Source organism: Heloderma suspectum, chromosome 2, assembly GCF_057233095.1.
Source record: "Heloderma suspectum isolate Gila_16-S chromosome 2, 16-S_ref, whole genome shotgun sequence".
NCBI lineage: Eukaryota > Metazoa > Chordata > Lepidosauria > Squamata > Helodermatidae > Heloderma > Heloderma suspectum.
Window position 1 is genome coordinate 264,836,833 of NC_139459.1, and position 13,248 is coordinate 264,850,080.

General features: G+C 43.2%; 1 protein-coding gene across 2 annotated transcripts in view; it reads right to left on the reverse strand.

The window, feature by feature from the left end:
- Nucleotides 1-13,248, reverse strand: part of ADAMTS2 (ADAM metallopeptidase with thrombospondin type 1 motif 2) — a 377,073-nt gene that overhangs the window by 24,385 nt on the left and 339,440 nt on the right. For both annotated transcript variants that reach the window (XM_084839080.1, XM_084839081.1), the window contains exons 11-15: nt 5,893-6,038; nt 4,341-4,516; nt 3,463-3,596; nt 1,695-1,818; nt 18-98 (exon numbers count right to left, since the gene is read on the reverse strand). In XM_084839080.1, coding sequence (XP_084695206.1) covers nt 18-98; nt 1,695-1,818; nt 3,463-3,596; nt 4,341-4,516; nt 5,893-6,038 — 661 coding nt within the window. The remainder of the gene's footprint in view (nt 1-17; nt 99-1,694; nt 1,819-3,462; nt 3,597-4,340; nt 4,517-5,892; nt 6,039-13,248) is intronic.

Sequence of the window (13,248 nt, forward strand, 5' to 3'; positions counted from 1 at the left end):
GACCATGTTACACTCACCAAGATTGTGAGCAGTGGCATCCGATTCTTGTATGAGCAAGTGCCTTGCACCTGCTGGGATTTCAAACATCTTGATGTAACCTGTATAGCAACATCAAAACCAGCCCATTACTATTGTAAACAAAAGAAAAGAGGACTGGGTTGCTGATCCATTACAAGTCTATCAAGGCGGGGATTTCAGCAGATGCATCTTCCCGGGGGAAAGAATGTATCAGACCAACTTTCACTGTCTTCTCATACCAAGTAGAAAATGTTTACACGGATAAGGCTAAGCAGTGTTTAATCAGAAATAAGCCCTGCTGAGTTCAAGGACTTCTTTATGCTTTGCATAAGGACGTTTTCATATACTAGGAACTAGTGTGGTTGGAAAGAAAGTAAAACTTAGGGATGTCAGAGAAATCCATTTGGGGGATGGAGTTTGACGGGTTTTCCTAGGTTCAGCCCCATGGACTTTGTTTCAGTTTCCACTGCGGTGCCCAACTCAATCTGCAGCGAGTCGGGCCAGGGTGCAGATTTTCCGGGAATTTTGCACATTTTGGGGGGAAAGTTCTGCAATTTGCAAACCTTTCTGAGCAATTTGTGGGAATTACGGCTGAATTCTGCCATAATTTGCACAGAAATTTGTGCAAATTGCGGAACCTTTAAAATGAGCAAATTTCTTAGAGTATAGAGGACAGCCCCTAGCTTGGCTCACAGGTGCAAAGTGAGTCATGCATGCCACAGAACTCTGTCAAGCCAAAAAAAGAACCATATTTCCCAGTGACAGACATCCCTAGTTAAACGCCAAATAGTCAACAACGTCCCAGGGCATAGTCTGAAGGCACATGAGGCAGCCACCTTGCTGAAGCTAAGCGGTTTGGGTCTGGTCAGTGCTTGGAGGGGAGACCACCTGGGAACCACATATAGCCACCTTGAGTTCCATAATGGAAGAAAGGTGGGATATAAATGTAATAAATAAATAAATAAATAAATAAAATAAAAGGAGGCTTACTCCTAAGGAAATGTGCATGGGATTGCAGCCCTAGTGTCAAGAATACAAAAGGTACAGATTTTTCTGCCATTAATATGGACTGCATACCCTATTGTATCAGGAAATACATCTTCCAGGTTACAGTCTCATTCCACATATAAGATACATCTGTCTGCCTGATATAAGCCTCAGACTATATAGAGTATGCCTGTCGTTGTAAAAAAAAAAAATGCAGATCTAGACAGGTTGTCCTCTGGATAGTATGAAAGACTAGAAAGATTGCGCCCAAACTGGATGAGTTTAAAACTGGCCCAGTAGAAGCCTTAGACCAGGCATGGGGAACTTTCATAGGGGTTCCCCATCCAGCCCACCAGCTTCTTTCCGAGGTGCCCCCTCTCCCCAGGCAGAAGATCTTATTTCCCCTCATCAGCAGATCAGGGATAAGCCCCTGCCCCTGCCTCAGTGCTGAGTGAACTTCTCTGGGGCAGAGAAAAATGTCTCTCAGGCTTATGTCTCTCAGGGCTGGGGCAGGGGAAAGGGCTTATCTCCAACCTGTGCAGATTGGAGTTAAACCCTTTTCCCTGGTCGGCATTGAGACAGGGAGCCTTCCTCAGTACCGGGCATGAAAAAATCCCCCACCCCATCATAAGAACAGAAGAAGAGCCCTGCTGGATCACACCAAGGGGCCGAACTTAAATCAGAATCACCTTGTTTCTTCGGCATCTTGGAGAACGTTCGTTTCACCACTTTGCAGTGAGCGTTGTCTCCACCACACACACCACACTTGTCCTCCTGTTTCGACGAGCCTATTGCCTTGTCACAACCAACTTTCTGCAAACGAAGAACAGAAGTTATTCTTGCTCAGAAGACCCTGCATTTCCATTTGAATTTTCGTTACATGAAGATATTAAAAACAGGGTATCACGGACACCGAAAAGTGCATGTTGCTATCCACATGAGGTTTTCTTATTGACATTTTTTTAATATAAATTGGTTTCTAACTGCTTATTTAACTAGATCCTGATATGAATTCATTATAACAGTGCTTCAAGAAAATATTATTATTCAGGATGTGAGTTTATGCAGGTATTTAATTCAGTACACCCCCAGTTTTGACCCATGGGCAATGGTACTGAGCAAATGGCACCAAGGACAACAGTATACCTTTCTCTCCCTGTCAACTTGAAGAAATTATACTCCAGTGAACCCAGCCTCAAGTTATATGCCATGGCAATGAGCCCCAATGCAAGGTCCCACAAGAAATGGAAAACTTCAGAGCTGAACACTAGGGACTGTTTACTTCAGCACTATTTAAACTAATGAAGTTAGCACCATAGGATACAGTTGTGTAAACAAAGCTACATTTCAGTCACAAGCATTATTGCTTTTCCGGGCTTCAGGTCCTATCTGATTTATCTTAGCAGTATGGGATTGTTGCTGCAGGCTGCACCTTTTTTGTGTTGCTCTTGGATGCCTAGGATGGATGGCAAGAGCTGGAAACTCAGCTCTGTCTCAGTCAGTACTGCCCCGCCCAGGATGAGAGGCGGGCATGGGCTTCTCCCATATCCCAGAGTTTCTGGTGTTTCTCGAAGGATTTCCTGAACAGAAATAAATTTAGTCACATGCTCAAGAGCTTTGCTGAATTAAGTAACAGATTAAAGGTGAAATCCTATGCACATTTAGACAGAAAAAAAATGCCTACAACTCCCAGTATGCCCCAGCCAAGGGCTGGGTGGGGCACACTGGGAGTTGTAGGCATTTTTTTGTATCTAAACATGCATAGGATGGCACCCTAAACAAATGGGACCTGCAGCAAATGGTTGCAATGTGAAGCGCTGCCGTTATCCATTCCAGCCACTTCACTTCATTCCTGCTCCCTCCTGGTTTTACGTGCCCTCACCTACACTCAGTCAATACTCCATGGCCACTGAGCATGCTCAATTCTTACTGGGCTGTTTTGGGGATATCCCCTGCCCCTTAGTGGTTGTTGTTTTTCTAATAAGGTTTTGGATTTGGATTTCCCTCAAGCTAGCTGATATCTCCTGCTTATGTACCCATTTTGGTTACATAAGGACAGCACTCAGAGAGCTGAGATCGCCAGTAATATACTCCCAGCATTCCTGACATTGACCGCGCTGACTGGAGCTGATGGGAGTTGAAGTCCAAAACATCTGGAGGGCACCAGGTTGGGGAAGGTTGGTATATATGATGATACAAACATTTCTCAGTCTAAGTCCAAACCCAAATTGTATTCTACATAAGCTGAGAATTTTTCAGCCACTCCCTAGTAAAACAACACACTATGGCAGAGTTGATTTTTTTTTTTTGGTAGTAAACTTCAGTGCCTAAGGTTTAAAGAAGTAGTTATTTGTAGATTAGTCATGGAGAAAAATACCCAGTTGTAACTTTAACATAACACTCATTCTTGCAAATGGGAAACTGGAAAAAGTAACTCCTGAAACTGATGCCACCTACCAGGCACTCCCCTCGCACACAGATACTATGAGAATCCTTATATGAGCACCGTGTTCCATCGTGCACCAGCCTCTTCATATACACAACATCACGTGTTTCCTTGGACTCACAGTAGAGGTGGCACCTTTCTTTAGCTACAAGGGAAAATAGTCCGGTGGTTTATCTCTTCAATTTATGGTTATTATTTGTTCAGTTTCTAAATGGCAATTAACTGAAAGTCTTGTGGTGGGACCATGAATGCATGTTCCTGTCCTGCGCTAAATAAAAAATGTTCAGATTTTCTATCAGCTCAACTAGGGAAGACTTCAGATCTATATGGAAGTGTTTCCACTAAATTCTATGGAAGTGGACTACACCCAAACCAGAAATGTGTGCGTGCATGCGTGTGTGGTGGTGATGGTGGGCTATTTATATTCTACTTCATTTAAGTGGATCAACCCACTAAAGTTAATTTCTATCAAAGTTTCTTGTTTTCTATTGCAATATTTATGTATAGCTGATGCACAAATTCCGTGGAGTCCTAAGTCATGTATGAACATAGTAACTAACTGTACTGCGTGCTTCCCCGTCTGCCAAATTACCCTCTCCAGAAGAAGCTTGAGGCATATGGCAAGATAACCTGAGCGCTAATGGTAATGCTAGTCTTTTTTGCATATTTAAAATTTAAATCCCCTGACATTTGGCAGACTACAGTTAAGTCCACCAAAGGTGCAATCCTATGCATGTTTAGACAGAAAAAAAGTCCTACACCTTCCAGCATTCCTCAGCCAGCCATGCTGGCTGCGGAATGCTGGAAGGTGTAGGACTATTTTCTGCCTAAACATGCATAGAATTGTGCCCTAAAAGAATAATAAAATGAAGAAGAGGAAAGTGCTAACCATCAGTATGCTCATACGGGAGCCAGTGGTGTTTCATGTTCTGATAGTCAAAATAAGGATCCCACTGCCTGCATTGTTCCTCTCTGAAATCTTCATAATCTTTAGGACAGTCTTGTGTGCTGCAGAGCTGGAACTCATAGCTTGGCCCAAAACATGTGCGGCCTCCATTAGCTGGGCTAGGAATAAGAGAAAGCAGTATCAGTAAGCTGCGTCATACCACTGAGGTCAAACAGCATTGCATTAGATCCCTCATTTGCCTTATAACTATTTCCTTTACTTACAAAAATAGAGAAGAGGTATACTTAGAAGAAAGGTCCACTGGATACATGATAGGTGGCCTTAGTCAAGCCACCTTTCTCAGCCTCAGTCCCAATCTCTGGACTTTGGGAAACACCATCACGATCATTATGACTTACCTTGTTGTGAATTTACAACTATAAAGTAATGGAAATGCATTATATAAATGCTAAATATCTTAAACATCATATGCGACATCTCAGACATAGCCAAGTGCATGTGTCAGTAACTCCGAAGCCTTTACTGCTAAGCGGTACTGACTTTTTAAAGAGCAAAAATGCACTTCCAGTCCTTGGGCCACAATCTGGAGATGATACAGAAGATGGCCATCCCCAGCTTTAACATGAATCACAAAAAACATGATGCTTATAAAATGATTTGTTACTAATTTGAAACAATCCATTAGAATTTTGTGACTGGATTTGGGCATGAGAGATCCATTATGTGCATCCCAATGCATGTGTAGATTGGTTCCTTCTAGTGAAATACTGGAGACCATCCCATGAAAGCAAGCTACATGTGTGGATCTGAGTGCACGCTGAAATCAATGGGACCTATCTACAGGTAATCCTATTATTCAATGGGAATAAAGAATACTTAATCTTATTGGCTTCAATCCAACAAATATTTCGTACATGTACTAGAAGTTGCATGCACACAACTAGAGTTTGTCTTTTTATTTTTTATTATTTTTTTATTTTATAACAACCTGCATTTTAAACTCCACTGAAAGATGTAAATGTGGATGTAGATTGCCTATTAGAGCAGAAACAAAGAGCAGTATCCAGTGGGCCTCTGCTGGTGCTCTTGTGCTTGTTTCCAAGGTTATTTTTAGAAGTGTGAAGACCCTGTACCCAGTAATACAAACTCTGGCTGTGTGTATGTACAGCAGGTGTACCCTGAATCATGGCGACAGTATCATTCTAATCCTGTATGCCAGCCTTCCCCAACTTGGCACCCTCCAGATGTGTTGGACTACAACTCCCAGCATGTCCCAGCCAGCCATGTTGTAGTGCAACACATCTGGAGGGTGCCAGGTTGGGGAAGTCTGCTGTACACAATCACACTGTATGGTCCGCATTATTTTACCTAGCTATGGCACTGCAGTGAAACAAAGTATTACCAAGGGAGAGGCCTTGGTTGTATCACCATCATCACCATTATTTTGCATATTTTTGATTGACATTTAACAGTATTTATCTCACAAATATTTGTCAGTCATTAAAAGAAAATAGTTTGCTTAGGTTCAACTTACTGTGGATTATCGCACTGCCGCGTTCTGAATTTCACTCCCGTTCCACAGGTTCGAGAACAGGAACCAAATTTACTCCATGCCCCCCAGTTTCCATCTTGCTTCAAGATATCTGGAGTTAACCAGATACAGTGACCTTTAAAACAATGCTAAAAGAGAAAAATATACATGTATACATATTTTCATAATTAGTTATATTGCATAATTGTTGCCTTCTTCATTTTTTTTACTTTATTTATTTATTACATTTTTATACTGCCCAATAGCCGAAGCTCTCTCTCAACATAGATTGAAAGCACTGGGTTGGATCCAGCTTCTTTTCCACCAGCAGGCACATTCCATGAGTGGCAGAATGCTCAGAATGCTTCCTTGACCAGAAGGTGGAGAACCCCACAGAACAGATTTTTTGGTTGGGGAGGAACAGGGGACTGCTCAGGGAGGGGAAGATTTGCTGAAGATCACCATCTCCCCTGTTCCACCAGTGGGAAAGCTCTGCTGGATTCAAATGTTTCTGACTGTCTACGTCATGTGAGAGGATTTCTACTTGCACAATGCTACTTTCCCCCGCTCTGCCAGAGCAGATGTTGAGGGCCTGTAAGGAGCTGCAAGGGGGGAATCACCCCCTTCTGTGTTCCACTGACGGAAGCTGTTCCGTTGGCAAAAGGGCCAACTGCATACAATCCTATTGGTTCACTGGGGCTTGCTCCCAGGTAAATGGCTATAGCCTTCCCCAACCTGTTGCCCTCCAGATGTTTTGGACTACAACTCCCATCATCCCTGACCACTGGCTGTGCATCTGGAAGACACTGTTTTGGGGAAGGCTGACTTGTGCTTCCATTTATATGGAGTCCATTTCCAGGCCCAAAATGTCAGTCCATTTTTGGGCCAGATTCAAAGTGCTGGTATTAACATTCAAAGCCCTTAATGGCTTGGGGCCACGTTATCTGAAGGATCGCCTCCTCCCAGATGTGTCTGCCCGGAACTTAAGATCATCCTCAGCGGCCCTTCTCCATGAGCCTCTGCCAAAGGAAGTGAGGCGGGTGGCTACTAGGAGGAGGGCTTTTTCTGCTGTGGCACCCCGGCTGTGGAATGAGCTCCCTAGTGAGGTTCGCCTGGCACCTACATTGTATTCCTTTTGGCGCCAGGTGAAGACCTTTTTATTTTCCCAGGCATTTTAGCATTTTAGCTTTCTAGACTTTTAGCTTTGCTGTTTTAAATCTGTATTTTAAATTCCTGCACTGCAGCTAGGTTTTATTGTGGTTGTATTGTCATATTGTGGTTTTAATGTTCTATATGTTTTATATTGTTTTATTGTGTGCCGTTTGGTTTTAATTTTTGTGAACTGCCCAGAGAGCTTCGGCTATTGGACAGTGAAGAAATGAAATAAAAGAATGAATGAATGAATGAATATATGCTGATAAAATGTGGGGCTAGGAAACATTTTTAACGTGTTACCATTGCTTTATACTAGGTTGCAATTCCAGTTCATGTGCATTAATGGTTTCTGTCAATATGGAGATCTGGGCATGTGCAGAAAGATACACACAGTTCCCTATAACAATATGCAATAGGTCACTTGTTTTTCCTAATAATTGACTCCACAACAAATCTATACAGCTCAACCAGGCTTTAAATTTAGGCATTTGGCAGACACTATAGGCATAGCATATGGCTAAACACCCACTCCCAGCAAAAACAAAACAGAAGGATTTCTAATGCAAAATATCCCTGAAGCATAGAACGGTGAACATTTTAGCAGAAAAATTATGAAAAGGGGACAGATAATCACCAATAGGAGAAAAGGGCCACAGTGTGTAGAACTGTGACACTGAAGACACTGTGATCTGGATGGTCAACAGCTGATAAAAAGAAAGGAGATGTTGGGTTTTCACAGGGTGGCTCTTCAATATCCTAGTAAGATATTCTAGGTCAAAATACAATTAAATTGTAGTTGTTATTGCGGAGTATGAGAATGAAAAATGTGAGGGGGGAAAGCTGGACACTCTTCTATCACATCACAGAACAGAAAACAATTTTGCTGCAGTTGCAAGTTCATCTCAATATGACAATCACTAATTTATATTCTGAGAATTGAATTATTGGGCCGAACTTGCACATACGTAAATATGGGGCACAATCCAACCATGCTGACATCAGTGCATAAGTTAAGCATGTGCTTGACTCAGCAAAATCAGTGGAACTGGATAAGGTTGCACAAATGTTGTACTAGCCCAAGCCCAAGCAGAGAAAAGTCTACATAGGACATCAAATCATAGTTCTCCCTCTTTTATGAGACGTATCTTAGACTGGAACAATTTAAAAACATTTATTAACACCTGGTCTCCCAAGTGAAGTTCACCCAGTAGCCATTGCCAATTCACGTAACAGTATTTGCAGAAATGAGATGATGTATGTTTGATCCCCAGACTTGTTAGATATAGAAACATCTTGTATGAATGTTTCATAGATGCAATTTGCTTCCTCGATAAGGGCAGCTGAGATTACCAGTTGGTGTTCATATGGTGGTAGAAATGAGCCAGCACACTGCAAGTATGAAGCAGTTGCATAAGTATCCAGTCATGGGAATTACTCAAAGGAGTAATTTTAAGCACCTGAAAATCATGTGGTGCTATGCGCTAGTTAGTTTATGAAAAAAAAAACAAGAGAAGCTGCATGTCATACAGAGGTGGACAATTTTTTTTCTGTTGAGGGCCACATTCCCTTAGGAGTAATCTCTTGGGGGCCAGAGCATTAAGTGTTCTGGGTTATCTAATCTAGAATAAGGAATGTCCTTCAATTTTCACTATTGCCTCCCCAGATTAGAATTATAATTCCATGTCAAAGCAGTATCTGAAACAGAAGAGAAGACTCTTCCCCCCCTTCGCTATACAACATCCATGTTGACTAATGTATGGTTAAAGTGTTTGACAGCTCAATCCTACGCAGGTTTACTCAGATGTAACCCCACTGGATTTCATAGGGTTACTCCCAAATAAGTATACTGAGGATTTTTTAAAAAGGTACAATGGACCAACATAGCTACTATTTTCAAAACATGCGAAAGTAATTCCTTTCTGACACTTGTGTGCTTTACATACACACATTTGGCAGACATCCACAAATTTAATCTCAGACAGCCGGAAAATAGATTCTGTCATAAATGGTATAGGTCTCAGCTAATGAAGCAAAGGGTTAGGAAACTGGCAGGCAGAGAAGCAGGGGAACCATTCTAATATAAGCAGAGAGAAGCAGATCTGGTTCTCAGTGGCTGCCACTGAGTCCTATAGGACACAGTGAATAGGCACAATGGTTCCATGAAAACAAAAACTTCATAGTTCGGTTTGTAATTGTAAAGAACTGTGTGTTGCAATATGGACTGGACTTCCTTGAAGAGATCTTCCTTTAGCAGATTTGTTTTTCATTTTCAGACTGTACAATAATATTTGGGAGTGGGGGAGGAATGAGGTAAATTTCTAGTGGGAAAGATCTGCTATGTTTCAGTGTCTTCTGGTGGTCCTAGCATATGCGGTGGGTAACTTTTGGCTTTCCAGATGTTTTGGTCTACAACTCCATCAGGCCTAACCAGCATAGCCAATGGTTAGGGATGATGGGAGTTGTAGACCAAGACATCTGGAGTGCTACAGGTCTCTCACTCTTTTCCTAGCAGGTTATCTTAACAGGAACCTGATTTCATGGGGCATCTATGTAAAAGACAGTGCAGCTCCTGTTATATGGGCTGAGTTACCCTGGAAAGCATTATCAATTCTCCTTCTGTGGCCTTAGACTAAATAAAGGGAGAATAATGCCCTCATGTGAAGATTCTATACTATTTGAATTGCTTTAACAGGGTTTCTTAATGGGATTCTAACTTTTGAGACAGTTATAAAACAGAGAAGGCAACACCTTATGGATGTAACACATGCAAAATTTACCATTCAGTGGTGATAATTTTGTCACATGTAGCTGGTATAAAACACATGATTTAAAACTGTAATGTCATGACTATTATTGTATTTTGTATGAATAGGAATTTAAGGAATGACAGTATAATCACAGGACCACTGAGGGTTTTGTAAACAGAACCTCACTTCTGCTTGTGGCTAAGATTTGCAAACCAAGCCTTTCTGTTGCTTGTAACTTCCCCTGATAACAGGTAGCTAGGTAGCTGGAGGTCACTGAATAATAATTTAACCCTGTTAGATTATGACTGAGGCAAAATGGATTCCCTCAGATTATTGCATAACATATTCAGTTCTACTTGCATAATGGGATGGCCTGAGAAAACAGCTTAGTTATAACAGAATGGAGTGGGGAAGTCTAATTGGTTCATCTGACTGTGGCCTGTCCAATACAATCAGATCCTGTGGAGAACTGCATAATATTCCTCATCCCCCAGGATTAACAGTTTCAGTTCCCTTTAATGCTGTGGTAGAATCCTGCTCACAAGAAGGCTATATTTCTCTGTCCCTCCAAGACATAGCTGTGTATTGGCAGGGCTGGTCTACCTCACTGCATCTGTTAATCTGCTGAATAATGATTGGTTGTGAAGGCGGTAGCAACAGAAAAGGCTGTGGCAGCCAGTGAAAATTGTCTTGGAGAGTCTAAGCTTCTCTGTCTCTGTGGTGACTAATGCTGTACATATTTATCCATCTGTCTCCTGGCTGGGAGAAGCTGAGGTCAGCTTTCTCAATGGGAAATCATCTGGACTCTGCTGATTGCCTTTGGAGAAAAAAAAAAAATTGTTAATTTCTTTTACGGTATCTTTTTATTTAATTCTCCAGCTATTATGGGGTGAAACCCCCCTAAAAGGAACAAGTAGGAACCCACAAAGAAATGCAATGCAGCAGGGGGAAGGCAAAGGAAACTTTGCCTCTGGCTTTTGTTCCTTTGCTTCTGCAACGAATCAGTTGTTGGAGGGAGTGGTGGATTGGACTCAGAAGACATTTTCTCTAAGCCTAATCCCTTCCCCCTCCAAATGGTTGCTTCAGGGATGACAGGAAGACTGAGTTTCCCCTTGCCTCAAAAGTCAGTATTGGTGAGAGGGAACTGGGGTCAGAGGTGATATACCAAAAGGGTGCTCTGTTTCTGAACCTGATTCTTCCCCCACACACCCTGCGGTTATTTCAGAGGCAAAGAGCTTTCCTTCATCTCTGAAGTGACTGGCTGTGGGGAGACTGGGTGGGGGAATCAATTGTCAGGAAGACCCTGGAGAGGGCAGTGCCATGTCTGAGAGAAAGCTCTTGGAAATGGAAACTGTTTTCCCCAGAGTCATCTTGCTTAGGGGCTCATCAGGTTGGATCCAGGCTAAGTTGGTCATATTAGGCCCCTACTGAAGTCTCTGTAAAAAGTTAGTCGTCACTTATTTTTAACAAAGATTTTAGTAGACCTAAGTATGAATAACTTAGGCCCCAATTCTATACACACTTATTTGGAAGTAAGATGCATTAAATTCCCTCACATGTGAGTAGACATGCACAGGATTGCCACTGTTAGTTTGGCTCTATTCCACTGTGCTGGCTGAGCTGTCCAATGGCCAAGAGTTGGTTCCTGTACACTGTGCTCTGCTACCACTGGGATATTCTCCACTGGCGTGAAGGAAGTGTGCATGCGCAGCCTTTATTTGGGGGGATTGTGGGAGAGGCAGTCTCGAATCTGGCATTTTTGGGCAAGGTGATTGAGCGGGTGGTGGCAATGCAGTTGAAGGCACACCTGGAAGAAGCCGATTATCTAGACCCATTTCAGTCGGGCTTCAGGCCTGGGCATGGGACAGAAACGGCCTTGGTCGCCTTGGTGGATGATATGAGGAGGGCTCTGGATAGGGGCAAATGCTCCTTCCTTGTTCTCCTCGACCTCTCAGCGGCTTTTGATACCATTGACCACGGTATCCTCCTGGACTGCCTAGAGGGGTTGGGCATTGGAGACACCATATTGCGGTGGTTCCGGTCCTTCCTCTCCAGCAGGTACCAGAGGGCAGCACTGGGAGAGGAGGTTTTGGACCCGTGGCCACTCACTTGTGGGGTGCCACAGGGTTCCATCCTCTCCCCGATGCTATTTAACATCTATGGGAAGCTGCTGGGGGCTATCATCAGGAGGTTTGGGGTGTGGTGTCATCAGTATGTGGATGACACTCAGCTCTACCTCTCGTTCAAAACTTCACCAAGGTTGGCCGTAGAATCCCTGTCCAAATGTCTGGAAATGGTGAGTGGCTGGATGTGGAGGAATAAGCTGAAGCTGAACCCTGACAAGACCGAGGTACTTTTGGTGGGACACAAGAGGAGGTTGGGGGATGTTGACCTGGTGTTGAATGGGGTTCGGTTACCCTTGAAAGACCAGGTCCGCAGTTTGGGGGTCATCTTAGACTTCCAGCTGTCCATGGAGGCTCAGGTGTAAGCTGTGAGCCGGACAGTGCTGTACCAACTCCATCTGATACTGCGGCTGTGCCCCTACCTTCCCGACCATCTGCTCCCATCGGTAGTACATGCCCTGGTCTCCTCTCGTTTAGAGTACTGTAATGCGCTGTACATGGGGTTACCCTTGAAGACGGTTCGGAAGCTGCAGGGGGTACAGAACGCGGCGGCTTGCCTGATTAAAGGCAGCCACCGGCAAGATCACATCACTCCAGTGCTGAAGGAGCTGCACTGGCTACCAGTTGTTTTCCGGGCCAAATTCAAGGTGCTGGTTTTGACCTTTAAAACCCTATATGGTTCTGGCCCAGCCTATCTTAAGGAGCGCCTCCAGCAACACCAGATAGGCCGCTCAACAAGATCAGCCTTGGATGGCCTTCTTTCTGTCCCATCAGCCAGGACAGCTAGGCTGGTGAGGACGAGGGAGAGGGCCTTCTCTGTGGTGACCCCCACTCTGTGGAACTCCCTCCCCAGGGAACTCCGCCATGCCCCCTCTTTAATGAGCTTCCGCCATGCATTAAAAACATGGTTGTTCAGGCAGGCATTTGGGGTGGGCTAGAGTAATTTTAGAAATGTGATGTTTTTAATGTTGAATTTTATTGTGTAAACTGTTTTTATTGTTGTACATCGCCCAGAGTGGCTGGGTGACCGGCCAGATGGGTGATTTATAAATTTAATAAATAAAAGAAAGAAAGAAAGAAAGAAAGAAAGAAAGAAAGAAAGAAAGAAGTGGAGATAGTTCCAACTCACCCCCTCCTATTTTTTTTCTGTAATGGTAGGGGGTCTCTACCTTTTTCCTAACCCTTCCCTATTTTGGCCACTAAATGCACATCCCACTTTAGAAATAAATAGATGTGGGTGGATTTGTGATAGGGTTTTTTTTTTTAGCTTAAATATAGTAAACATTGGCATGGTTTGATTTGAAGTGGCTTAACTTGGGGAAATTTAAGGGCCA